The sequence below is a fragment of the Cebus imitator genome, unplaced genomic scaffold, assembly GCF_001604975.1.
Source record: "Cebus imitator isolate Cc_AM_T3 unplaced genomic scaffold, Cebus_imitator-1.0 Scaffold404, whole genome shotgun sequence".
NCBI classification, from domain to species: domain Eukaryota; kingdom Metazoa; phylum Chordata; class Mammalia; order Primates; family Cebidae; genus Cebus; species Cebus imitator.
Window position 1 is genome coordinate 1,833,645 of NW_016107719.1, and position 27,794 is coordinate 1,861,438.

At 54.0% G+C, this 27,794-nt stretch overlaps 1 protein-coding gene across 1 annotated transcript; it reads right to left on the bottom strand.

The window, feature by feature from the left end:
- Positions 1–27,794, bottom strand: NPTXR (neuronal pentraxin receptor; the record flags this gene model as incomplete). The annotated part of the gene is made up of 6 exons (XM_017509031.2): positions 1–2,120; positions 3,817–4,475; positions 4,719–4,898; positions 7,748–7,995; positions 9,489–9,714; positions 27,111–27,794. Coding segments are annotated over 5 exons (1,563 nt in total), but the record flags the coding sequence as incomplete, so codon positions are not given.

Sequence of the window (27,794 nt, forward strand, 5' to 3'; positions counted from 1 at the left end):
GAGTAAACAGCATGTTTATTTTGAACATTCAAATTTACAAAAACAAAAAGGTAACAAAACCATGACACAGATCACACACACACATACACACGCACGCACACGCACACACGTTGCAGCTCATGTCAATTTATGTACAAAACAGGGAGAGGAGAAAGGGGCGAGGCTGGGGAGGAGTTGTCAGTAGGGTGCATTAATGTCACAGTGTCGGACAACTTGACATGCTCACTCACACTCGGCCTGGCCCCATGTGAGCCCCTTCCCCACACAGGAGTCAGGGGATCAGGGTGGGAGGTGGGGTCTGGAGTGGCAGGCAGCTGGAATAAAAGGGCAAAGAGAGTAATCCCATCTCTGGCAGGGAGCCCCAGTTTACTCAGGCCAAGGGTGCTGGGATGCACAGAGAAAGGGCGACTCAGTGCTGGGGAGAGGCTGCTGTGTCCTAGAGAGGGCTGAACGCAGTCAGAAGGCTGGGCTCAAGTCTCCCGTGTTCAGCTGGGTGGTCTTGAGGGTCCCTCCCCTCCCTGGGCTTCAGCGTCCTCATCTGTAAAAACGAGCGCTTCGGCCTTCTCTTGGAGCGCTTCCTGCCCAAATCTGTGGTCCCAGCTCATGCAAAGTTGTGGCAAGGGAATTGGTCCCCTTGAGATGTCGGTGGGAGCACCACATGCCACAAGATGGGAAGATCTGGCAGATAACAGCTGGGAAGCACCTGGCGCAGGGCTTGGCTCCAAGCAGGAGTTGGAGGAGCAGCAATTTCCCTCCCCTTCCCTGCCCAGGACCCTCAGGAGATGCTCAGCTTCCTTTTCTTTTTTGGTTCTCCTGTGAACTCCAGCTGAGCTAGAGAAAGGCTGAAGCTCTGGCCCACAGTGGGAGGGACACATTCCCTGAAGCAAATGATCCCCCTGGCACGGCTTCACCAAGGGGACCCTGGCCCCAGGGCTGACCCACCCCCTGCCTCTGTTCCTCCACTTCAAGCCCTGTGGGCTGGAGAACAGGGTCGGAACACATCGGAGCAATGGTGCCCAGATGGACCTCTACACAGGTAAGGGGGTACTCAGGCCCCGGACCCTTGGTTTCAAACCCCCTGTGGTTTGAAATCTGGGCTCAATCACTCGCTAGCTGATTGACACCAGGCAGATGATATCACCTCTCTGTGCCCGTTTCCTCGCCTGTCTAATGGAGCCAAGAATGTCCTGACTCAGAACTGTGTTGTGAGGATCAACGGGACGGTGCCCGAGCCACACTCAGTGCAGTGTCAGATGGCAGGACAAACATAGGCTCCGTTGTGGTTATCAGCCAGGAGCACACAGGATGTGACTGGGTGCCACGTCTGGTTCCTCTTTCTCTGTCTGCTTGGATGCACTCAGGAGCAGCAGAAGATAGGAAAAGTGGGACCCAAACAGTGGCGCACTGGTGAAACGTGTTCCTGTTCCCTTTGGGAGGCTGAGTGGGTGATGTGGCATGGGAACAAGGCTCAGGCGTCAGAGCCCTCATCTTCACTGAGACAAGCATAAAGGACCTGGGGTCGTGTGTCTGGGTGGGCCCAAGTGACCTAGCAAGTGCCGCCACCTCCTTGTTAAGACCCTATCCTTCTCCCACGTCCTCCATAAGAGCTACCTTCTTCGAGACAATAACAGAAACAGATCAAACTTGGCGTCACTGAAATCAAGGTTCTGAATTCTACCATCACCCCAGCAACAGTGCCATTATGATGAGACACTTGACCCAGCACTTGGGTTGATGTCATTGGCTGTTACCATGGCAACCTAGGTCTCAGCGGGTCTGGTGGAAGCCCGACATCACCTTTTCTTCCAGTGGGATTGGACCGGAGGGGCTGGCAATCTATTTATGTTCTCGAAATGGAAGCAAGCATCTGGGCACCGGAGGCAATGTGTCTTGGAGGAGCTTCCACGGCACTGAACCCCCCGGCCTGCAGCTCTTGCGTCATGTCTCAGGCTAAGTGGCCTCAGGGAGTGGAGACAGACAGGGAACAAAAAAGTAGGCAAGAGGTACCAGTGCCCACTTGAGCCAGGTAGCCTGCAGCTGCTCAGACACCTGGTAGGTGACTAGCACAAGAGGGACACCTCAGGTCTCCATTCTGCCGAAATGCCCAGGGATCATAACACCTCAGGAAGTGCGGGGATGCCAAGATCTTTGGGTGTTGCGTAAAGGAAGATGTTCTGGGTGTCATGTTGGAAAGCATTTGACCTCTCAGGTGTCCACCTGCTTAGGTGTAGACTGAATTCAAAGGTCCTCAGGGCCAGGCAGCATGGAAGGGGAAGAGCACTGAAGAGGGAGTCAGATGCCCTGGGCTCTAGTCCTGGCTCTGCCCCATCATGCCCTGTGAGCCTGTGCAGGTCACATGTTCTCCCTGAACCATTTCTCACAAGCAGATGTGGTGCTAGACAGGGTGGCTTTTCTCACCTCTAAGATTCTTTTTTTTTTTTTTTTTGAGATGCAGTCTTGTTCTGTCGCCCAGGCTGGAGTGCAATGGCGTGATCTCGGCTCACTGCAACCTCCACCTCCCGGGTTCAAGCAATTCTCCTGCCTCAGCTTCCCAAGTGGCTGGGACTAGAGGGGCCTGCCTCTACACCTCGCTAATTTTTGTATTTTTAGTGGAGATGGAGTTTCACCATGTTGATCAGGCTGGTCTTGAACTCCTGACCTCAAGGGATCCACCCACCTTGGCCTCCCAAAGTGTTGGGATTACAGGCATGAGCCACCGTGCCTGGCCTCTCAGCTCTAAGATTCTGACACTCTCTTGAGGAAGCTGGCAATGCCTCAAGGGGACAAGGAAGCCATCAGCTCTTTGAGACACTCTCTGACAGGCAAGGGGTGCCAGGCTGGGATGATCCAGAGGGAGCTGTTTTTTTACAATCCAAGCATGAGGTTAGTTGGCCTTGAACCTTGTCCTTAACTCTGAGTCTCTGCTGACCCTAACCCATGACTGGCTTCATCCCATCTACTGCTGAGTCCCAGGACCCACCCCTGCTAAGCCCAGGATCACCAGGGCATTCCCCCACCTGTCCACCTGGATTCACAGAGAAGCTCACACACAGTCTGGAGAGCAAATGACCAAAGCGAGGGCCTCAGCTCAGGAATGAGGAAGGCCAGGCCCAGAGAGGTCAGGAACATACAGAAGGCCACACAGCACATTAGCAGGGCTGGCTAGGAACAAAGGGCTCCTCTCTCTCACCCAGTGCTCTGCCCTCTGCTTTGTGCTTCTCCCCACCCTCTCAGCTTCTTCCCTCCTGCTCCAGGACCATGCACGGGGTAGGTAATGTGGCTCTGCCAGAGGCGGGGTCTCCTGGGCCATGAGGCCTCTGCCTTAGGGCCGCTCCCAGCCCAGCCTGAAGTGGTCCAGGTCCCATCCTTGGCACAGAGGTGAAGGGATGACTATACCAGTGGCCATCGATATGGGTGAGCACAAGGAGTGGCTGCAGCCCTTTGTCCTTCTGGGGTCTTTGTCCCCTTCCCTCCAGGCTTGAGCTGGGAAAGGAATGTCCTGGAGACTGAGGTGGGGCTGGGCCAGGCATGGAACCAACATTCAAACCACTACACACAAAGAAAGGAGGAAAGAGGAGGAAGAGGGAGGTGCGGGCGGGGTGGGGGTGGCTCCATCGAGATCCCACTGCCCTTGACTGGCAGCTGGTGGAAAGAGGGAGGAGGGTGAGTGTGACCTCCAGTATCCTCTTCATCCCCTTCTACAGCCTGTTGTGGCCCTGAAGAGGAAGCTGCTGGGCCTGATGCATGGGGGACAAGGGGGTGGACAGACATCCCCACCACTGAGATAGAGGGGTGTATGCCCAGGGATCATAACACCCCAGGAAGTGCGGGGATGCCAAGATCTTTGGGTGTTGCATAAAGGAAGATGTTCTGGGTGTCATGTTGGAAAGCATCTGACCTCTTTACACATACACAACCCTACCCTACGGGGGGTGCTGTCAGAATTAGTGAAATCAGATGCAATTGATGGGCAGGGAGGGGTGGGGTAAGAGACAATTCCAATGCAATGCCAGGAGGCCAGGCTCCCACTGTTCACTTGAGACACTCCTCTCCACCCGGGTGGGGACAGGGGACACGCTCACAGGGCGGGACATTCTGGAGGTGTGGGTACAGGTGAAGGGAAACGGGAGGCACAGCCAGGAGTGGGGCAGGAGGGAAGGCCAGTGTGTGGGCAGGCTGAGGAGGGAATGTGACCCCCCTCAAGTCCCCAAAGTGGCAGGCAAGGGAGGGGCCCTGGATGAGGTGGCCCCTCATGCCTTGGCCTTCCCCTTGCAGACATCGAAGGCGGCCTTCGTTGCACCCCCAAAGGCCTCCACCAACTTGTCTTCCCAGGGAAGGACGTTGCCCAGCAGTGGTGCGGTGCAGTTGGCAATGCCCAGGACCTGGGCTGGAGTCAGAGCGTGGTCCCACAGGTTAAACTGGGTGATGTCACCCACAAAGGCCTGGGTGGCATCAAACCGGCCGCCCAGGGTATCCTGAGCCAAGACAGCAGCAGAGAAAGAAGAGATGTGGAGTGAGGGAGGAGAAAAGACAGGCTGGCTCAGTCAGGCTCTTGTCCCCGAGGAAGCTACCTTCGTCCCCACTGAAGCCCCACCCCCAAGGCTCTAGCCCCACCTCCAAGATTCTAGTTCCTTAGGTAGGTCTCTGATCTCTCTGGCCCTCAGTCTGCCCATCTGCACAATGGGGAGGTCCAGCTCCAATACCAGCCTGAGTCTTACCTGCTCCTGGCCCAAGATAAGGATCCCATGAGGCTTGATGGGGTGCCAGGCAGCCAGGTTCTCACCGGACCCCTGCAGCTCCCCGTCCTGGTAGGCAGACCATAGGCCATCCCTTGTAGTCCAGGCGATGCAGATGTGGTGCCAGCCATTGTCCTTCAGGCTCAGGGGCAGCTGGGCCACCTGGACACAGGTCCCCCAGCCCCAGGTCAGAGGTGCCCCAAGGCCCAAGGCCCAAGGCTGAGGCAGTGGGGCAGGGCTAGGGAGACCCACGTCCATCCTTCCAGGGCCTGACCCCAGGCCTGACCCTCTCCATCCTCCTGACCAGTGTCTTTCCTCGATTCCTCTCTCCTCTTTCCTCAAAGACCAAACCAGATCACAAGGGACTCTCTGGTTTTGGTTTTCAGTTGCCACTAAGTAGTTCATTCACTCTCCAACAGGCTCATTAAGGTCATCGGGGTGGAGAGACGTCTCAGAATCCCAACCTCCTCTGAACACCTCACACAGCACCCAGCACACAGCTGGGGCTCAAGTAGTACTGGCAGGGATAGAATGAACCTCAGACTCAGAGGCCAGGCTCCAGCATCTGGTTCTGGCTCTGCCAGCAACCCCTGTGTGACCTGGGGAGGCTGCTCCTTCCTCACTGGGCCTCAGTTTCCTCATCTGTAAAGTGAAAAGGTCAGACAAGGGATAGCAAATCTACAGCTGCTGCCTCTTCCTCGACCCACGGCAGACATAGCCAATCAATCACAAGCCTTGATTCAGCTCAGGGCTCTGGGAAGCCACTGCTGATGGGTTACAGCTGGCCTGTGAGATGAAAGGTGCTTGCTGTCTGTGGATTTGGTGCTCCCAAAGGGCTCCCTCATCTGGTAAGATTTCTGAGATTACATTTTTTCTTTTTGAGATGGAATCTCACTCTGTTGCCCAGGATGGAGTGCGGTGGTGTGATCTTGGCTCACTGTAACCTTCATCTCCAGGTTCAAGCAATTCTCCTGCCTCAGCCTCCTGGGTAGCTGGGATTACAGGCATGCACCACCATGCCCGACTAATTTTTTTTGGAATTTTAGTACAGACGGGGTTTCCCCATGTTGGCCAGCCTGTCAACATGGTGAACACCTGATCTCAGGTGATCCACCTGCTTCGGCCTCCCAGTTACAGGCATGAGCCACTTTGCCTGGGCTGAGATCACAATTTAATGTAACATTCTCTGAGGCCTACATGGTCCCTGGCTTTGTTGTGGACACTAGGGGTGTGGAGTTGGTCCTTGCCTTAAATGAGCTGAGTCTTCAGGAAGGGAAAGACCGGGCAATGCTGTATGACAAAATAATGGAGGCCATATGGGAGGTACAGAGGCTGCCAGGCCCAGAGGAAGAGGGGATATGAGAATAGAAGCCATGTCAAAACCCGTCTGGAAGGACAATGGAGCCACCATTCCATTGCTAGGCAAACCAAGTGGTGGGCACAGCAGAAGTAAAGGCTTAGAGGCTGGAATAAAAGGGGAACAGTGAGCAGTCTGTGAGATTGGCTCTCGGGATTCCCGAGTCCCAAAACAATGCTGTGCGGTGCCCTGTCCAGGGTGCTGAATTTCCTCTAATGAGAACTGAGTGCTGAACTTGGGCAAGGACGGCAGTGAGAGGGTGACAAAGGGCAGCAGGATCTAGATGTAGTCCAGCCATCCCGGTGGTCGATGGCCATAGAGTTTGTTGGGCCACAAGGGAAAGTCACTGCTCCCTGGGCCCTCCCTCCCTCCTCTTTCTCCTCCTCCTCATCCTCCTTCTCCAGAAAGCTATGAAATGCACCTTCTGCTAAGCTGGGTTCTGATAGGTGTCAACCACTCCTAATGGCTCTATGTGTTGTGGGCTGGTCACAGGTGGGTATAATACACGGTATTTGCATTTCCAGGGGGGTATCAGTAGACCACCATGTCTGCAAGGCCCAAAGCAATGTGGCAGGCAGGGGAGGAACTTTAGGAGTGAATGACAGTGATAAGATGCTCCCCTCCTTCCTCCCTCAATCACCATGCTCCTGCCACATCATTCTCCACAGTCAAGGCCTGTCCTTGTCCTGCCTTCCAGCCAGTCTGAGGGATGGGGATTGGGGAGGGAGGCCTGGGCATGAGGAAGATGGTTGGGCCAAGGGAAGAACAGGGGAGGGGTTAAGAGGTGGTTTCTGGAGCCCAAGACCCTGAATCACATCACACCCCAGCAGCTGTGTAGCCAGGGTGCATTATTTCCCCTCTCTGAGCCTCAGGTTCTCCATCTGCAAAATGAGGATAATGAGTGCAGTTGGGAAGGTCAAGGATAATAATGTGAGTAAACTGCTTATTAGCGTAGTGCTTGGTATAATAAAAATAGCTCACAGTTATTGATGTCTGCTCAATGCTAGGCTCTGCTCAAAGACCTCCACATGCAGTTAGGCCACTTCTCACTACAACCCTAAGAGGCAAGGGCTCTTATCATTCCTGCTTTAGAGATAAGGAAACTGAGGCACAGGGCAGGTAGATGACTAGTAGACTGTGGTGAAGATGCAAAAGCAAGACTCAAACCAGCATTAGGGCCCCAGAGTCTGAGCATAACACCTTTCTACTCTCCATAGGGGGGAAGGCCCAAGGGGTTGGCTTCAGGTGAGTAGAAGGAACGAGCAGGCCATTGGCACTCCCTTCCTCCCTCCATCCCCAGGTAGGTCTGTGTACCTCCCTTCTCTTTAAGTCCAGGAGGATGAGCAGGGCCCTGGAGGCAGATACCTCAGCCCTGCCCATAGCTGGGTCACTGGGAAGTCACTGGATCTCCAAGAGCCTCACTTGCCTCCTCTGTAAAATGGAACAACACTTAGAGCCTCTGTAGACACAGCCTCTCTTTAGGCAGCCCCGTGTCTGGCTTGTCTTTATATTCCCAGAGCCCAGCCCAGCACACAGTAGGCATTTAATGTGTGCTGAATATGCAAAGCAGGAGAATGAGCAACAGAATGAGAGCCCAGTATGGAGAGGGCTCTCCTGGATCACCCCACCAGCCCTCCCTGCTGGCCACACCCACCTTGTCATTGATCAGCAGCTCCATAGGCTCATGGCCCGCCTCCAGCAGCACAATCTCATTGGCCTGCCCAGGCACCGAGTAGGAGAAGGGGGTGCCCTGGCCAGGGCCACTGGACCTGGACCGCAGCCACATGCAGGCGGTGAATGCGTAGAGCTCGGGCAGCACCTTCCGCACGCGGGCGTACATGTAGTTGTTGCGGATGGGGATGCTGATCTTGAAGGCGTCTGGGGGATTGTAGGCTGAGGACCCTGAGGGTGGGCAAGGCAGACGTGGTGGAGGTCGGTGGACGCCGAAAAGGGTGGGTGCACAGGGCACACTTCAGAATGAAGCCTAACAGCTCGTAGGGTACCTGCTGCATGCCCGGTGCCTTTGGGGCTTCTCTGCTGTCTAGACCTCAGACGTCCTGAGACTACATCTTGCCTCCCCCACTTCCCAGCCATGTGACCTTCAACAAATTAAACTTGTTTCCCCTGGCCCCCTTGGAGACCCAGGGTAGATGGGCCAGAGGCAGGACTGAGGAGGGCTGGAGAATACTTCTCCTGTCTCTGTGCTCCAGCCAGGATGCTGGCCCCGAGCCACCAGACCTGTCCCTCTGCTGCAGCTGTGCCCCTGCTACGGCCCCTTCATTCTGAAATTTGCTTCCCACCTCTGTTTTTAAAAAGTAGCTTGAGGCTGCCTCCTCTAGGAAGCAGCTTAGTTTTGAATTTCTTTTCTTTTTTTGAGACAAGGTTTTCCTCTGTTGTCCAGGCTGGAGTGCAGTGGTGCAATCTTGACTCACTGCGACCTCCACTTCCCAGTCTCAAGCAATTCTCCTGCCTCAGCCTCCTGAGTAGCTGGGATTACAGGCATGTACCACCATATCCAGCTAATTTTTGTATTTTTAGTAGAGCATTTTGCCATGTTGGCCAGGCCGGTCTTGAACTCCTGACCTCAGGTGATCCGCCCACCTTGGCTTCCCAAAGTGCTGGGATTACCAGCGTTAGCCACTGCACCCAGCCCTGTATTTTCTTCTCCTGAACCACTCCACATCTAAGTAGGTCCCAGCTAACTGCTCATCATTTCCCCTGTTTTCCCCAACTTGTCTGTAAGCCTCTTAAGGGTAGTCCTCACAAGACTTCAAAGCTGAAAGGTCCCTGAGAAATCATGAGATCTGAGGAAAACTGAGGCCTGGGGAAGGATGTGACCTTCTGAGGTCACAGAGCCAGCCAGAGACAGATATGCAACCAGGAGCCAGGTCTCCTTATGCTCATACTTGTACCCTGCCCGTTGTGTTTCTCTGACCCCTTGGCAGTGCCAAGCACAGGTGTTAAATAAAATCCTGACTGATTCATTGAAAATGGTATTTCGTGGGTGGTTAAATGTGTGACTGTGGAGTCAGACCCTTGTTTGAGGTCTAAACCCACCACTTATTGTCTGTGTGACCTTGAGCATGACACTTGACTTCTCTGAGCTTCAGTTTTCTCATCTGTGAAAACTGTGAAGATTAAATCAGCAGATGCGTCAAGTACTTAGCACACTCCCAGGACACAGTAAATGCCAGAAAAGGAGACCTGTTAATAATGCTGATAATTATAATCAAATCCTCGAATGATTCTCTTCATCTTGTTTTCCACAGCCTCCTCCCAACCCTCCCGTCCGTCCATGTTAGCCTCTGGGGGAGCATGGATATATTTTTTGAGTGGATCTGTCATTCTGAGGATCCCTCCAATGCCCTCCACAAGACTCAGGACCCAGGACCCACCGTGCTCCAGTTCAGCCACGCGACCCTGCAGGACGTCCAACTCCTTCTCCATTTCCTGCCGCTGTCGGTGGCCACTGTGGCTGAGGGCAGCGCGCTCCTTCTCCAGTGCCAGCACCTGGGCCAACAGCTGCCCCTCCAGCTGGTCCATCTTGGAGTGCAGGCCGGCGGGCACAGCAGAGACTGGGGCTGGGGCAGCTGAGAGGTTCACACGGGCCGGGAGCTCCTGCTGTTCATGGGGCAGAGAAAGAGAAGTCAATTGGGGGGAGGAAGGAAAGGCTTGGGACACTCAGATGGCTGCCACCCCTGATCAGTGACTGCAGGGGAGCCTCAGCTTCCCCAGTATGCAAAATGAGGATGACAATGCCAACAGCAGGCAACAGATGCATCCTGGGTGCCTGGCAGGCTCTGTTCCCGGTGCTGGTGCATGACGGTGAGCAGCAGGCAGAGCTCTCCCCTGCCCTCGAGGACAGCTCAGCCCATGGCGGGAGTGTGGGGCCTGGCCATGAGTGCTGTGAAGGTCCCCCAGGTGGTTCCAGGGTGCAGTCAAAGCTGAGTGCCCCACTCTAGCCCTTCATAGCAGTAAGGGTAGATGCTGATGGGCCGGTAAAGGGGCGGACTGTCTTAGTCTTCGTTCCCTCACTCAGCAAGCTTCCTAGAATGGTCCTCTGCAAAAGGCTCTATGTGGCCACTGGGCCCACCCGGGGTGTGAACCAGGGACTTCTGGAGCAAGGCTTCAGTGGCTTGACCATAACAGGGTGGCAGGTGGCTAAAATCATATACTTTGGAGTCAGACAGGCCACAGTTCAAAACCAGCTCGGGAACCAATCTGTTATGTGACTCAGAAAATTCTTTGACTTCTCTGAACTCTCAAAAGAGAGCTGCACCTATTTGCAGAGTTGTGGGGAAGACTAAGTAGTAAATATCAATAAACAAGAGCCTGCTTATTGCAATTGTTGTCTAGGGCAGAGTGTTCCAGGGTAGGCTCTGACACCCCTCATCCAGCCCAGGATGAGATCCAAGTGTTTAGAGTTCCCCACCACATGCCAGACCAATCTTAAGACCCCATGGGCAGCAGAACTGGGACAGGAGCTAGGAGGGTTTCTTTCCCCCTCTCCTGCTGGAAGAAGGCCCTTCTGGGGTGGAGGGTGGCAGGTGAGGCCACAGGCCCAGACTCTTGAAGGGGACAGTCTGTGGCAGACGTCATAGAAACGTCAGTAGAGGATTAATAATTCAATGAACTGCTAGGAGCTAAATTAAACCTTCACCATCCTCCACCATCCTCCTGGCTTCCCCATCCTCCATGGTACCCACTACCAGGCCTGATCCTTGCGAACTCCCCAAAGGCCGGGGAAGTTTTTGCTTAGTCAGTTCCTTGCTCCCAGCTTAGGCCCCAGACAAGAACTCACTGTATTCTGTGATTCCATCACTGAGCAAACATTCAGAGGGCACCCCCATTGTGCTGGGCACTGCCCCAGGTGCTGAAGTCGAGGCTGGAGGCAAAACAGAAAACCAAGAACCCCACCTTTCCTGAGCTTCCTAAGCTGCAAGGGGATGGCCTTGCAGCTTGGGACAAGCATAGAATCCCTTGCCCAGCCGATGGCCTTGTCAGTCATTTGCTGGGTGACATTGAACACCCTGGCGGCTGCTTGACTGAGGGCTGCGTGTTCCTTCTGAGCTGCGCACTCCTCCTTCACCTCTCTGAGCCTGTTTTCTAGCCATGTGACAAGGGGAGAAGTGTGTCCCCTGTGTCAGAGTGCTGGGGGCAAAGGACCACTGCCATGCCCAGTGCCTGAGACTTGGGAGCTGCCAGTGTGGAAAGCAATGGAACTTTGCATTCAGGAGTTTGAGGGACCGGCCCTTAACTCTGCCACTGCACCATGAGAATGGGGGCAGGTGGGCTAACACCTCCAGGATCATTTTTCCCCTTCTATAAGACGGGCACTTGGAATGCTCAGCCTCCAGCACTGGTCAGCATTAAATGATGATGTGTAAGGGAAATGCCCAGAGCCTGGCCCTCAGTGGGAGCTGAGGGCATGGTTTTGGGTGCATAGGATAGGTGGGAAGACTGAATGGGATGCTCTTACTGCCGGCTGAGCCCCAGCAGACACCTCGTAAACATTCTGTCTCTGAATCTGCTTCACATGCTAGTGTCCCCATTTCAGGGGCAGGAAAACTGGGGTGAGTCACCCAAGATCATGCCAGGAGCAGCAGCAGAGTGGGATCTGAGCCTAGCAGTCCCGCTCGCCCGCCCCCTCTGCATCACTTGCCATGCAGCCTCTCTTGGCACCTGCCAGGCAGCCTCTCCAGAAACCCAATTCCCTCTCTGTCCCACGGGTCCCCTGGCTCCCATGGGAAAGGTGAGGTTGCTTCACAGGGCAGGGGCTCTGGTGCCACTCACACTCAGCAACCCCTGTCTTCTGCTGGCACTGGGGAGGGGCTGAGGATCAACCTCTCTCCATTCCAGGCTATAAGATGGGGCAAGTCCCTGAGGTCGTCCAGGCTGGCTCTGGAAAGGGACCCATGAAGCAGTGGGAGAGGGGGACTCTGGACACCATTATCCCCTTCCATGTCCTGCGTGAGAAGTTGTGGCTGCCCATCCACACAGATGCCGACTTGGCCCACCAGGCTGGGGTGGAGGCCAGGTGAAGGCGGGCATGGGATGGATGTAGGAGCCTCACAGTGCACTTGGCCTCTCCAGTTACATTCATTTTTGCTATCCTGAGGGCTTCTTCTGCCAAGGTGCCTACAAACTCTGGCTCTGGTGCAGACTAACCGCAAAGCCTCCGTTTCCCTTCCTATAAAGTGGGGACAGGCTGGGCATGGTGGCTCATGTGTGTAATCCCAGCACTTTGGGAGGCCAAGACAGGCACTTGAGCCTGGGAGTTCGAGACCAGCCTGGGCAACATGGTGAAACCCCGTATCTACAAGAAATACAAAAATTAGCCGGGCATGGTGGTGCATGCCTGGAGCCCCAGCTACTTGGGTGGCTGAGGCAGGAAGATTGCTTAAGCCTGGGAGGCTGAGGCTGCAGTGAGTCATAATCGTATGATTGCACTACAGCCTGGGCAACAGAGTGAGACAAAAAAAAAAAAGCGTGGGCCAGGCGTGGTGGCTCACGCCTGTAATCCCAGGACTTTGGGAGGCAGAGGTGGGTGAATCATCTGACATCAGGAGTTTGAGACCAGCCTGACCAATGTGGAGAAACCCCTTCTCTACTAAAAATACAAAATTAGCTGGGCATGGTGGCATATGCCTGTAGTCCCAGCTACTCAGGAGGCTGAGACAAGAGAATCGCTTGAACCGGGAGGTGGAGGTTGCAGTGAGTCGAGATCATGCCATTGCACTGCAGCCTGGGCAACAAAAGCGAAATTCAGTCTCAAAAAAAAAGTGTGTGTGGGGTAAAACAGGCTTCCTCTTGTCCATTCCCAGAACAGATGAAAGGATGGGAGGACAAGTGACAGGCCCTCACGGACTATAAAAGCGTAATGCCGGGCCGGGCACAGTGGCTCACGCCTGTAATCCCAGCACTTTGGGAGGCCGAGGCGGGTGGATCACGAGGTCAAGAGATCGAGACCATCCTGGTCAACAAAGTGAAACCCCGTCTCTTCTAAAAATACAAAAATTAACTGGGCATGGTGGCGCGCGCCTGTAATCCCAGCTTCTCGGGAGGCTGAGGTAGAAGAATTGTTTGAACTCAGGAGGTGGACATTACAGTGAGCCGAGATCGCGCCATTGTACTCCAGCCTGGGTAACAAGAACGAAACTCCGTCTCAAAAAAAAAAAAAGCGTAATGCCAACTGTGGGGCTTGACTACATTAGCTGATGGGGATGCTCATTACCTCCAGAGCTTTCAAGTGACTTGGATGGCCCACAGGGTGACAGGTTCAGCTATCCACTGAGACCGATGGACTTCCACGAAGCCTTAGACTGAGACAATCGGCTCACAGGGTGCATTTAATCTCAGGGCTGGAATGGCCAGGGGAGGGCCTTCCTGGTCCCAGGCACTGTTCTGTCTTCAGTTCCCCACCCCTCTCTATGCCAAGCATGAGGCCAGAGGGGCACGTGCTGAGTGAGGCTGTGCACCAGGCCCATCCTTGGCACTGGCATGCGTTTACTCATGAATCCTCACAGCCACTCGCTGAGGCTGGCACTCTTTGTATCCTCATTTCACATATGGGAAACTGAGGCAGGAGTCCTTTTGAATTGTCTATGGCAATGGGGCTGGGCCAAGCCGATACACCTGGAGCCAGCACTGCCTCTCTCCAGCAAAAGGAGAGAGGGAGGAAGACTTGCCAGGAATAACAGAGGGAGGAAGACCTGCCAGAAAGAACAGGGCGTCGAGGCTATTTAAACAGACGCCGACGTTTCGAGGCGAAACGTGCAGGCTGGGGAGGCGTGCGCTCAAGCTGTTCTTTTGTCAGAGCCGCCGGCTATGCAGCGGCCAGGGAGGGCATGGAGGAGGTGGGCTTGCTGATCGTGTGTGAGCCCCTCCTCGTCCCAGTGTCTGAATCAGAAGAACACGACTCCCACACCCCCACTTCCCATCTGCTGTGGGTGCAGGCTGTGCCGTGTGGGCTCCTGGCCTGATGCCAAGTTGGCCCCTCACCTAAGATGATCGGGGGAAGGATGACGCCAGCAGCCCCCCTCAGCTCCTGCTGGGGCAGGAAGGTGGAGGCTGGGAACCCGTGGCCTGTCCCGCTGGGAGTCCAGGGTGGTGTTTGGCGCAAGTGTGCTGGGCCTACAGCCAGAGCCCCTTATTCTAGGCCCAGCTCAGCCACTAATGTGCCGGGCTCATTAGCACTCAATCAGAATGCTAACAGCAGCAGCTGTCTCCTTCAAGCACCCGAGCACCCGCTGCACGCCAGGCACTAAGGAAGCTCTGTGCAAACAGTTCTAGGCCGCTTCAACAGCCTGGGGACATAGGGAGGCCCACTGAGAGAGGAGGGAACTGAAGCTCTGAGAGGTGCCTGGCTGAGCTCACATACCTGTGACTCTGCAGAGCCAGCTCTCCAGCCTGGCCTTCCTGATCCTGGAATCTGTGCTCATTCCTCAGGCCCACACAGATGGCCTGGGTCTGTTTGTTCATCGGCCAATTGGCCCCAGTGTCAGATGCCCTGCCTAACTCGAAGGCAAGCAGGAGAGGTTCTAATGGTCACGGGAAGTCTAGAAGGTCCAGAAGGTTGTGTCAGACCATGGTGCAGGATAGCTTCACAAATGGAGCCTGATAGGAGGGTCCTGCCAGTGTGGAGCGACTGAGGCTGGGGGGATGCAGGGAGGCCCCCAACCACCTTAGCCTCACCCAGGGGCTGTTCCCTTGCTGCCGGGAGCAGAAGGCAGGTGCAGGACCCCAGAGTCAGGGTCCCACCCTCTGCATAGCCCACAGGCTGTGCACAGGGCTGCGACACTGCAGAGCCAGGACTCTTACCTGGCCTTCCTGATTTTGGAATCTGACCCCATTCCTCAGGCCTACACTGCTGGTCTGGGTCTATTGAGGGTCAGGGTCTTACCCTCTGCACAGCTGCTCCTGCCCAAGATCACCAGTAGTGGTACTCCCAGCTGGTGGTGAGGCAGAGGCCATTTTGGGCTGGCCAGGCCACCAGGTTTTACCAGGGTGGGAGTTTGGAGTCAGGAAGCCTTCTCAGAGAAATCCCATCCTGCCACTCCACCTTCCTCTCCAGGGGCAGATCGCAGGGACAGCAGGACCAGGTGGAAAATGAGCAGCCTTCAGGAGGAGGGGGAGCAGTGTGGACCATGGCTCCTCACCTCCCCCATCCAACCATTCCCCAAGTTCTGAGTCCTGCTGGGGCTCACACCTAGGATCTACCAGCTGAGTGGCCTTGTTAGGTAAGAGTGCCATGCCTCAGTTTCCCCATTGGCCCAAAATGGTAAAATAATAAATCTCATAGCATTTCGGTGAGGACTGACTGAGTTTATAGATAGAAAGCTCTTAGTGTGCTGTAGGCATAGGAAGTATCACAGATGTGTCTACTATTAGTGTCGTGACTAACAATTTTTTTTTTTTTGAGATGGAGTTTCTTTTGCCCAGGCTGGAGTGAAGGGGTGTGCTTTCATCTCACTGCAACCTCCACCACCTGGGTTCAAGCCATTCTCCTGTCTCAGCCTCCTGAATAGCTGGGATTATAGGTGCCTGTCACCATGCCCAGCTAATTTTTGTATATTTAGTAGAGACGGGGTTTTGCCATGTTGGCCAGGCTGGTCTCGAACTCATGACCTCAGGTGATCCACCTGCGTTGGCCTCCCAAAGTGCTGAAATTATAATAAGCCACCACTCCCAGCAGTGACTAACATTTTTTAGGCCGGGCGTAGTGGCCATTTTTAAAGAGTTCTTGAAGGACTTCACCTTTTTCCATCTCCAGCCTGAAATCTTTTTGTTGAATAATTATATTGAGAGAAGAGACAAGTTACAGAGCAGCTGAATATCACTGATATAAAGCTGTAAAACATTCAACTTGATGTGCTGTGTGGTTTAAAAGGCACATGACAAGGTGAAAAAATGAGAAATGAGAAATGCGTGGGAGAGATCAACACTGATTCGGGACTGTGGTGGCCGTTTGGGGGTGTGTGGTTGTGGCTGGCGTTTGGGAGACTCCAGACAGGAATCAGCTGATTGGAAAAGTTTGGTTCTGGAGCCTGGGCAGGGACCTGGGTAGTAGTATTTACCCAGGTCCATCTGAAACACCAGACAATGATTTTCTTTTAAAAACAAGGAAAAATTCCGAAAGTAGAGACTCTAATGGTTGAATGAAACCCTGCATCTTACCTAGAGCTTCCCTCAGCTCCTGGGCTTCTCCCTAGTTCTGGCTGCTGCCCCTGGACTCTGTTACAGCTTCCACTTCTACCCTTCACACAGCGGCCAGAGGCAAGTCCAGCCACAGTGCTCTCCTGCTGAAAATCCTTCAACAGCCCCCTCTCCCTGCCAATCAAGTCCCTGTCCTTCTGGCTTTAGTCCTCACCCTGACAGGACATAGGTCACGCCCACTGAAAGTCCTCTGCTGCTCAACTGCCCCAAACTCCTTCTCATCCTAAGGCCTCCGCACATGCAGTTCCTTCTCCAAGAAAATTCTTCCCACCTCCACTCCTCCTCTGCCCAATGCCTGCTCACCCTCCAGATGGCAGCTTCTCTGATGCCTAAACTGAGAAGCTCTGTAGAGAGAGAAGAGGGCCCTGAGAGCTTCTCTGGCAGGGCTGCAGAGCACTCATGCACGCATCCATCCATCCCCATGCATCCATCCATCCATCCATCCATCAATCCAACCATCCCCATGTATTCATTCATCCATCCATCCAACCCCATGCGCTCATCCATCCATCTCCATGCATTCATCCATCCATCCATCCATCTATCCCCATGCACTCATCCATCCATCCATCCATCCCCATGCATCCATCCATCCATCCATCCATCCATCCCCATGCATTCATCCATCCATCCATCCATCCCCATGCACTCATCCATATTCCCATGCATTCATCCATCCATCCATCAATCCATCCATCCCCATGTATTCATCCATCCATCCATCCATCCATCCCCATGCATCCATCCATCCATCCCCATGTATTTATCCATCCATCCATCCATCTATCCCCATGCATCCATCTATCCATCCATCCATCCATCCATCCATCCCCATGCATCCATCCATCCATCCATCCGCATGCATCCATCCATCCATCCCCATGCATTCATCCATCCATTCATCCATCCCATGCATTCATCCATCCATCCATCCACCCACCCATCCACCTATCCATCCATCCATCAATGTGTGCCGCAGCAACATGGCGTTGGACACAAACTCTCATGTTAGACTGGCCAGCGTCATTTCCCAGCTCCTTGCTGACTAGATCTGTGGCCTTGGGCAAGCCGCTTAACCCCTCTGGCCCTCAATGACGTCATCTGTAAAATGAGTGTAATAATAGTACCTACATTTGGAGATACAAATAATGATGAAATGAAAGAACAGGTATGAAGTGTGACCAACCATAAGAGGCGGTACATGGTTGTCACCATTACTATTATTCTTCGCTATTTTTGAGAGGCAGGAGAGCAGAGTGCGTCCTGGTACAGGGCCTGGAGCCAGACTGCCTGGGTGGAAACGTCAACTGAGTGAGCTGGGCAAGCTTCTGAACCTTTCTGAGCTTCAGTTTACTCATCTGTGAAACGCAGACAGTAATAATCCTATAGTTCTTGTGAGATTCAATTGTAAGGCCCTCGAGGGGCCTGGTGCAGAGGGTGAGCTCACACCTGCTGCCTCTTGCCAAGTGGCAGGTGCTATGGCCCCAAAGGCAAATATGGCCCCCATGCCTCCACAGGTGGTGGTGCTCCCAGCTGGTGGTGAGGCAGAGGCTGTTCTGGGATGGTCAGGCCACCAGGTTTTGCCAGGGTGGAAGTTTGGGGTCAAGAAGCCTTCTTAGAGAAGCCCCATGCTACCATGCTGTGTTTCTCCAGGGACAGGCCCAGCTCCTCTCACCTAGGTGGGGAGCAGGTGAGTGATGGGCAGAGGACAGGGTGGTTTTGATCTTCCTCATCTCCTAAGGCCAACTCGGAGCTGAAGGAAAGAAGACAAACAGGGAGGGGGACGAGGAAGAGGGAGCCGAGATGGGGTTGGCCGTGTACCTCCTGGGTCTGAGGCCCTAGACTGTGCTTAAATACCCCTCCAGACCAGGCCCCTTGCTCCTCCCTTCAAGTCCCTTCTGTGACGCTGCTGCTTCCAGAAGCCCAGCTGGGAGTTCTCTGGAGGCCCTGCCTGTTCACACGCCTTCTACTCGGAGGCAGGAGAATCACCTGAACCTGGGAGGCGGAGGTTGCAGTGGGCCGAGACTGCGCCACTGCACTCCAGCTTGGGCAACAGAGCGAGACGCCGTCTCAAAAAAAAAATTTTTTTAATTAAAATAAAATTTAAAAAAAGACAATGAATAAATAAATTACAGCAGAATAAACAAAAAAAAAAAAAAAAAAAAAAAGCCTGTGGGGCTTGTTTATTTTGAGGTTTATGTTACATTCAAGATAAGGCCCTCTGGGCCCCAGCCCCAAATCCTTAACAGATGGAAGGCCCCCCACCCCTAGCCCACTTCAGTGAGAAATCCTGGTTTGGTCTTGGCTCAGCCCCTGTGGCTGTGGGCAAGTCCCTCAACCTCTCTGAGCTTCAGCTTCCCCTGGAGTAAAGCGAGGGCTATGGAATCACATCAGTGCTCCCACCTTGGGTTGGTTGCTTCTATCCCTGTTCCCAGGGTTCCAAGGGTATGATGAGCCCAAGACTGTCCTGGGGAGACGCCCCTGCCCCTGCCCCACCTTCTTCACTCTGTGAGGAGCACCAACCTCTGACTTCATTCCACCTCCTACAGGCAGAGATTTACAAAATGGCCAATAAACATAAGAAAAGGTGCTCAACATCATGAATCATCAGAGCAGTACAAATTAAACCTCAGTGAGTGCACTACACGCCCACCAAAACGGAAATGTTTTTAAAATGACCATACCAAGTTTGGTGAGGTTTACATTCGGGTGGGCGTGTAAACTCTCCCAGCTACTGTGGGGAAATGTTTGGCTGTACCTTCCGACGCTAAATATATGCCCCTCTTGCAACCCACTGCTGCAGCCTGATGCAGGAGAAATGAGGGCTGACAGCCACCAACAGTTATCCCAAGAATGTTTACAGCAGTCTTATTTGTAAATCAGCCACAACCCACATGTCCATCCATAGAAGAATGGGTAAATGAATTAGGGCTCGTCCGTGCAACGGAACACCACACAGCAATGAAAATAGCAGTCCTCTGTGGGTACATGCAACAAGCCTGGACGTCACAGACGTGACATTGAATGAAAAACCGCCAGACAGAAGGGAGCACAGCTGTCTGAGTCCATTTGTATGAAGTCCAAACACAGGCAAAACTGACAACGGTGACAGAGGCCAGAATAGCGGTTGCTTTTGGAGGACTGCTGTCTCTGGGGGACACAAGGGAGCCTTCTGGGGGTGCTAGAAGTGTTCTGATTTCTGATCTGGCTGGTGCTTTCACAGGTGTATCCACCCATAAATTTTCATTGAGATGTCCACTTAAGATTTGTGTCTGTTTAAGTGAGATCTATGACCTTTTAGGTATCTTGAATGTAAGATAAACAAGTCCCATGGGCTTTCTTTATTTTTTCTTTCTTTTCTGTTTTTTTTTTTGTTGTTGTTGTTGTTGTTATTGTTGTTTGTTTGTTTCGGGACAGAGTCTCGCTCTGTTGCCCAAGGTGGAGTGCAGTGGTCCAATCTCGGCTCACTGCAACCTCTGCCTCCTGGGTTCAAGTGATTATCCTGCCTCAGCCTCCCGAGTATCTGGGACTACAGGCGTGAGCTACCACACTCGGCTAATTTTTTTTGTATTTTTAATAGAGATGAGATTTCACCATATTAGCCAGGATGGTCTCAATTGCCTGACCTCATGATCCGCCTGCCTCCCAAAGTGCTGAGATTACAGGAGTGAGTCACTGTGCCCAGCCCCCACAGGCTTTCACATCTCCATTTCACACACAGGAAACTGAGGCTGAGAAAGTTAAGCACCTTGCCTGAGGTCACAGCACTCTCAAGTGACAGCTGGAATTTGCATCCAGGTGATCTGGCCCTGGAGTCTTTACCAAGAGCATGTTCCACGCTGCAGCGCTCTTGGGGCTGGAGGGGACAATGGGGAAGGGGAGGCACTGTGAGTCCACATCCTCCAACCAAAGGTCAATCGCAGAAGCCCTTTTTCCACATTCCAAAGCTCCCAGCCATCCCTTCTCCCAAGCTCTCTTCACTGCCAAAGAGGCAGGGTCAGGGGAACCAGTCCCCACTGGGCAGAAACTTCTAAATGGGCAGCAATGTCAGAGAAAAGCAAAGACAACCAACGGGATTTTGAAAAGACACCAAGAGATCCTCGAAGCCGCTCTGTTTATCTGCAGATTTCCCTGAGAAACATTGTTCTGGGAGTGGGTGGAAGGGGCTCAGGGCGGCACACATATATAACCCCCCGTAAACACACCTACACCCACATAATCCCTATTTAGAAGCCATCTGTCCAAGAACTCAGAATGTAGAGCCTAAGGGGGCGGGGACTTAGCTCCTCCTGCCTGTTTTACAGACAAGAAAACCGAGGCACGGAGAAGGAAAGTGATGAGTCTAAAGTCACAAGCAAGAACTCAGCTCTGTGCATCCTTATTTTTTAGAAGTAGTTTCGCTCTGTTGTCTAGGTTGGAGGGCAGTGGCACAGTCTCAGCTCACTGCAACCTCCACCTCCCAGGTTCAAGCTACTTTCCTGGCTCAGCTTCCCAAGCAGCTGGGAACACAGGCATGTGCCATCACATCTGGCAATTTTTTTTTTTTTTTTGAGACAGAGTCTTGCTTTGTCACCCAGGCTGGAGTGCAGAGGTGTGATCTCTGCTCATTGCAACCTCTGCCTCCTGGGTTCAAGCGATTCCCCTGCCCCAGCCTCCTGAGTAGTTGGGATTACAGGTGCTGCCAACACGCCCGGCTAATTTTTTGTATTTTTTGTAGAGACAGGGTTTCACTGTTTTAGCCAGAGTGGTCTCGATCTCCTGACCTCTTGATCCGCCTGCCTGAGCCTCCCAAAGTGCTGGGATTACAGGCATGAGCCACTGCACCTAGCCTTAATTTTTGTATTTTTCAGTAGAGACAGGGTTTTACCATGTTGGCCGGACTGGTCTCAAACTCCTGACCTCAACTGATCCGCCAGCCTCAGCCTCCCAAAGTCCTGGGATTACAGGTGTGAGCCACCACACCTGACCTATTTCAGAGACTTTTTAGAGCTGGAAGTGTGTTTAGGGAGCATCTGGCTTTCTGTACCATTGTAGGGTGTGTGGCGGGGGTTGGTGGGGCGGCAATGAGGCTGAAGGTGGGGGCAGGGATTTGCCTGGGTCTGTGTCCTTCACTCTCTCTGAGCATCTGTTTACTTATCTGTAAGGCTGGGGAATGTATACAGCCTCCATCATAGGACTGAAGACTGAATAGGATAATATGTATCTAGCAAGTATCTAATAAGTGTCAGTTATTATCATCAGCAGCAGTGAAGGTCTTGCGGCAGGTCTCCTGACTAGCCAGTCAGCAGGACAAGCCTTGAGGACTGGCCTCCATCCCTCTCAATCTGGGGCTCTGAGGCAGAAACGGCCCAGGACAGTGACTAGCACAGGCATTGCCCTCGCCTGTCTTTCTCACTCTCCTGAAGGTGAGTGTGGTCTGACCCCTGCAGAAGGGTCTAGAGTTGATAATGAAGAACAAGGGCTCTAAAACCAGACACTGAGCTCCACTGTTGACTTGGGGCCATTGCCTTAACCTCTCTGAACCTTGGTTTCTTTGTACCTCCCTCATAGAGATTTCACGAGGATTAAATGAGATAACACACAGTGCCTGCCGCATAGTAAGTGCTCAGTAAGTGTGCGCTATAATGGTTATCTGGCTCCTACTTCAGGATGGGAGGAGGCAACCAGCTTGCCAGGCTGGGATAAGGATGTGGTTTATGCCAAGGAAATGCTGTTGAAATTAATCTTGAAGTTCCATTGTATACGTACATTAAATTAGCACAAAAATGGAACACTGGAACATGCATGCAGGCCTGTAGCCGAATTAGTGGGCCAGCTCTTGGAAAGTGGTTCCTGGCCTCAGCCATAAAGAGTCAATATTTGCCAGGTGCAGTGGCTCACGCTTGTAATCCCAGCACTTTGGGAGGCTGAGGCGGGCGGATCACCTGAGGTCAGGAGTTTGAGACAAGTCTGACCAACATGAAACCCCGTCTCTACTAAAAATACAAAAATTAGCTGGGTGTGGTGGCACATACCTGTAGTCCCAGCTACCCAGGAGGTTCAGGCAGGAGAATCCCTTGCACCTGGGAGGTGGAGGTTGCAATGAGCCGAGTTTGCACCATGGCACTCCAGCCTAGGCAACAGCTAGACTGTCTCAAAAAAAAAAAAAAAAAAAAAAAGTCAATATCCTCTGACCCAGTAATACCACTCCTGGGAATTCAGCTTAAAGAAATTAACAGACTTAAAAACAAACAAACAAACAGCTCTCTGCATGCAATAGATCCTGCAATGAACATCTGGAAGAAAAATAATTGGAAACAATCTACATCTCCAGTAACAGGAGCCGGTCAAGTGACTGATGGATTTGGAGCTGTAGATGAGTCCCAGCATATTACAGCATCATTAAAATGGTAATTACATAGCAGCTCTCAAACAATGGCTGCATATGGATAAGGACGGGAAGGGGGCTGCAGAAAGGGAGAAAATGACGCAGTCAAATGCAGTATTTCCCCCATAACCTATGACGGGTTTCAATGAGCAACAATAACAACACAAATAAAAACAGAAGGGCTTTCCCCTAAGCCCTCAAATGTGGCTCCCACTTAAGGCTTTGGGGAGAGAACAAGCCGAGCAGACCTTCCCTTCCCTTTTGTAGGAGGGTTGGTAATGCAGGGATGTGCCGGGTGGGGACCAGCAAGGAAGTGTGATGATTATGGAAGCCCAGGTGGGGATAGGAAGGGGATAGAATGTGAACAGCGATGGCTTCTGGGAGGAGGTGTCCTCAGAGCAGACTCTAAGATGAGGAGCAGGGATGTGCTGGGGATGATCCAGACAGAAGCAGGAATGAACTGAGAGAGGGGTCAGGAGAGAGCGGCCAGATCCAAAGAGGTAACTTAGGAGCAGGCTGAGGAGTTTGCACCCCAGGAGAGCCCCATGGTGGGCTTAAGGAAGACCCCTGGGGCTGCCTGGAGGAGGGTGGAGGGAGAGGTGTGCCTGGGGTCATGAGACCAGAGATGAGGCTGCTGCAAGCATGCACAGAGATGAGGCCAATCAGAACTGGGGGAAGAGGGAGGGGCCCAGGATGGTTTCTCAGCACGTGGAGGTACCCGGTTCAAGCTGAAACACAGTGGGGTTGGGGGCCGATGGGACAGCCAGAGGGTGATGCTCAGGAGGCCCCTGTGTCCATGGGTCTGGAGCTTGGGATAAAACCTAGGCTGAACACTGAGCTTTGGTTTGAGGCCCCTCCCTCCCTGGAATAGGTGTGGGAAGCCTCCGGGCATGGCTGAGCGCACCCAGGAAAGGTGAGGGCCAAGAGGGGCACACCACTTAAAGGAGGAGGACCCTGCAAAGACTCAGAGGCAGCAGACAGGGAGGAGGATTGCTGAGAGAGGTGGCTGGAAGCCCAGGGCCTGGGACTTGCAGGAGAGGATGATCAGCAGGCTCAGATGTCAGAGAGGGTTCCACCAAGATAAGGACTGAGAAGTCCTCATTTATCAACTTGGGGACATTAGCAAGAGCATTCAATGTATCCTGGGAGACGGTGGCTCACGTCTGTAATCTCAACACTTTGGGAGGCTGAGGCAGGTGGATCACGAGGTCAAGAGCTCAAGACCAGCCTGGCCAACATAGTGAAACTCTGTCTCTACTAAAAATACAAAAAATTAGCTGGGCATGGTGGTGGGCATTTGTAATCCCAGCTACTTGGGAGGCTGAGGCAGGAGAATCGCTTGAACCTGGGAGGCAGAGGTTGCAGTGAGCCGAGGTCAACAGTGCAAGACTCCATCTCAGAAAAAGAAATGGTCTCACCCTGTGTCTTCTGGGCTCCAGCTCCAGCCCCTCCCAGAAACCTCCGCCCCCACAAAGACTAGCGGTGGCTGTTGCCATGCTCAGAGGGCAGACCTGGTGGCCAAGCAGTCCCCTGCCTTTCTCTGTCCATGGCGGCTGCACTCAGAAAAGAGGAGAAGGTGTACATGGAGCAGCCAGGGCTCCCCCAGCCTGGAAGGCTGACCTGTTGCCAGATCCCAGCTGCCAGGATCCCCCCAACCTCAGTGGGCCAACCGGAAGGGAGGCCACCCTGCCAAAGTGCTGCAGGTGCTGAAGGCACAGGTCCAGGGCAGGTCCAAGCCTGCCAGCCCCAAACGTGGGAGGAGCCACCTGTGCCATCTGGGCAGGGCAGCGGGGGCTATGGGTGGCAGGGGCTATGGCAGGCATGAGGAATTGTATTTTTTTTTTTTTTTTTTTTGAGACGATTTCCCTCTTGTTACCCAGGCTGGAGTGCAATGGCGCGATCTTGGCTCACCGCAACCTCCGCCTCCCGGGTTCAGGCAATTCTCCTGCCCCAGCCTCCTGAGTCGCTGGGACTACAGGCACGCGCCACCATGCCCAGCTAATTTTTTGTATTTTTTTTAGTAGAGACGGGGTTTCACCATGTTGACCAGGATGGTCTTGATCTCTTGACCTCGTGATCCACCCGCCTCGGCCTCCCACAGTGCTGGGATTACAGGCTTGAGCCACCGCGCCCGGCCATGAGGAATTGTATTTAATGAAAGTCAAAAATTCTTTTTTACATGACTAAAACCTGTTGCCTAAAACCTGTTTGTTCCTATTTCGAGTTTTGGCTGTATTTTATTTTTGAGAGGGAGTCTTGCTCTGTTACCCAGGCTAGGGTGCAATGGCATGATCTTAGGTCACTGCAACCTCTGCTTCCTTGGTTCAAGCAATTCTCCTGCCTCAGCCTCCTGAGTAGCTCGGATTACAAGCACCCGCCCCCATGCCTGGCTAATTTTTATATATATATTATTTATTAGAGATGGGGTTTTACCATGTTGGCCAGGCTGGTCTTGAACTCTTGACTTCAGGTGATCCACCCGCCTCTGCCTCCTGAAGTGCTGGAATTACAGGCATGAGCCACTGTGCCCAGCCCTTGGCTGTATTTTTTGTTTTTTTTGAGACGGAGTTTCACTCATGTTACCCAGGCTAGAGTGTAATGGCGCGATCTCGGCTCACCGCAACCTCCGCCTCCCAGGTTCAGGCAATTTTCCTGCCTCAGCCTCCTGAGTAGCTGGGATTACAGGCACTCGCCACCATGCCCAGCTGATTTTTTGTATTTTTAGTAGAGACAGGGTTTCACCATGTTGACCAGGATGGTCTTGATCTCTTGACCTCGTGATCCACCCGCCTCGGCCTCCCAAAGTGCTGGGATTACAGGTGTGAGCCACCGCACCCGGCCGGCTGTATTTTAAAAGAGTAATATTATAGCTTAATTATAAAAATAGCAATCACTGAAATTGATTGAACATACCTGTGTGCCAGGCACTATTCTTGGCCTTTCATATAAACTACTTAATCCTCCTAACATCCCAATGAGGTAGCTGCTATTATTATCCCCATTTTACAGGTGAGAAAACTAAGACTTCCCTTCATTGCATACTTTCAGGTTTTTCCTTATTATTTTCCTGGTCTTGGTTTTCTCATCCTAGAAATCCCCCGTAGCTGGAGTAGGGGAAGAGGTGGGACGGGCCCAGCTTTTCTCCTGCCTCTGCCACCCCTCCTAGGAGATTTCTGGGCTGAGTTTTCTCATCTATAAGGTGAGGGGTTGGCTACCATGGCCACCTGGCTGCACTCTGACACCCTGTGGGGAGGGCACTGACACCAGTACAGACGTCCTGGAGGGCTGCCGGACCACGACATCCTCAGCCTTCCGCATGGGCATCACCAGTACTGCTTGCCCAGGATTTACGTTAAACAGCCCCTGTTCAAGGGGTCCCTGTGTTTACTCCCGGCTTCTCTCCTCCCTCCAACTTGCCTGCTGCACTCTGCCTGGGGGGAGGCAGCAGAGGGACAGAGTGTGCCTTGGCCTCTTTCTCCCTCTTCCTTCCACAGATCTGATTTTGTTGCTTACCCCACTTCCTTGTGGTCTGGAAGTCAGTCACGGCTGGGGTGGTGAATGTGTCCCGGATGTTTGTCCTGCCCAGTCTGCCTGCCTTGCACTTCTACGAACCCCAAATTCATTCTTACAGGGAGGAAGGTGGCCATGGGACTCCAGGGGGGAAATGACTGGCCCAGGGTCACGTGACAGCAAAGAGCTGGCTCTCTCATGCTGGACCCCTTTTGTCTGACCCCAAGCCTGGTCCAGGAACGCCTGGAAAAGGTGAGTGCAGGAAGGGAAGCTCGGTGGGGCCCTGTTCTCCATTCAGTTCCCACCCAAGAGCTGTGGGCTTTCTGGTGTGTGAGGCTGGGTGCCTGGCACCTGAGCTCCTGCAGTTGGGTCACAGCCTGAGCCAGGGTGGGAGATTCAGGGTAGGGAGGCGGTGATGGGCACCCAGGTTTGTCTTACGGAGCGCTCTGTTCCTGGCTCTGTGTAATGAGGGGAGGACCCTGAGTCCCTGGTACAGCGAATCCATCTCCTAGCCATAGAGTGTGAGGGTGGAGCTGGTGCTGATTTGGGGGTGTCTGGAAGAAGGAAAGAAATGGACATCTAATGAGGTCCTAGTATGTGCCAAGCATTTTCACACACCTATATGTCATTCAATTTCCACTACAAGTGGACACGGTTATACCTATTTTACAGACGCAGAAACTGAGGCTCAGAGAGGTGCCTGGAGAGGAAAAAGGGTGAGGAGCGAACCTTTCTGGCGCGCCCCCTGTGCCTCAGCCACCGTGCTAGACGCCTGCCCGCGTTCCCTATCAGAATCCCCCCATCACGACAGCTAGGAGGGCGCGATCGTCCCCGGAGACCTGAGGCTAGGGGACCGCGAGGCGGCGGCAGCCGGGCGGTCCCTCCCACCACCCCGGCGGCTCCCCCGACGGCGCGCGGCACTCACCTCCAGGCGGTCGATGCGATCCCGCAGGGCGCGCACGGCGTCCTCCAGCTCCAGGATGAGCGCGGGTGAGTCCCAGGACCCGTCGGCCATGGTGTCGCGGCGGGGCCCGGCGCCCTGGAGGCCGCGCGGCAGGCCGCTCTCGCAGCGGCCCAGCTTGCCGGTGAGCTCGCGGATGGTGTCCTGGTCGGCGCGGATGCGCGCCTCCTGCTGCAGCGCCGTCTGGCGCAGCTGCTCGGCCGTGCTCTGCAGCAGCAGCAGCTCCTCACGCTCTCCCGGCGCTGCACCCGCCGCGTCCCCCTGCTGGGCCCCCGACGGGCAGGCGGCCGCCAGCGGCGTGCACAGGAAGCGGCTGAACAGGGGCCCGGGCGGCAGCGGGTGCGCGCTGGCCGCGGGTGCCCCCGGCAGCGCGGGGGGCCCAGCCGAGCCACCTGCGCCGTGCAGCGCGCTCAGGCTGCGCTGCGGACCCGGGGACGCGGCAGCGCCCGAGGCTACCGAGGCGTTGTCGGCGCTGCCGGGCAGCGCCCTCGCCGGGCTGGCCGCCAGGGGCACGCTGGCGATGATGCAGATGACGGCACCGAGGAACGCCAGCATGCCCGCGGCCAGCAGCACGGCCAGGAACTTCAGCGTGAGGCGGGCGGCGGGGGCGCCCGAGGCCCCCGGCAGGCGCGGCGGCGGGGTCGGGGC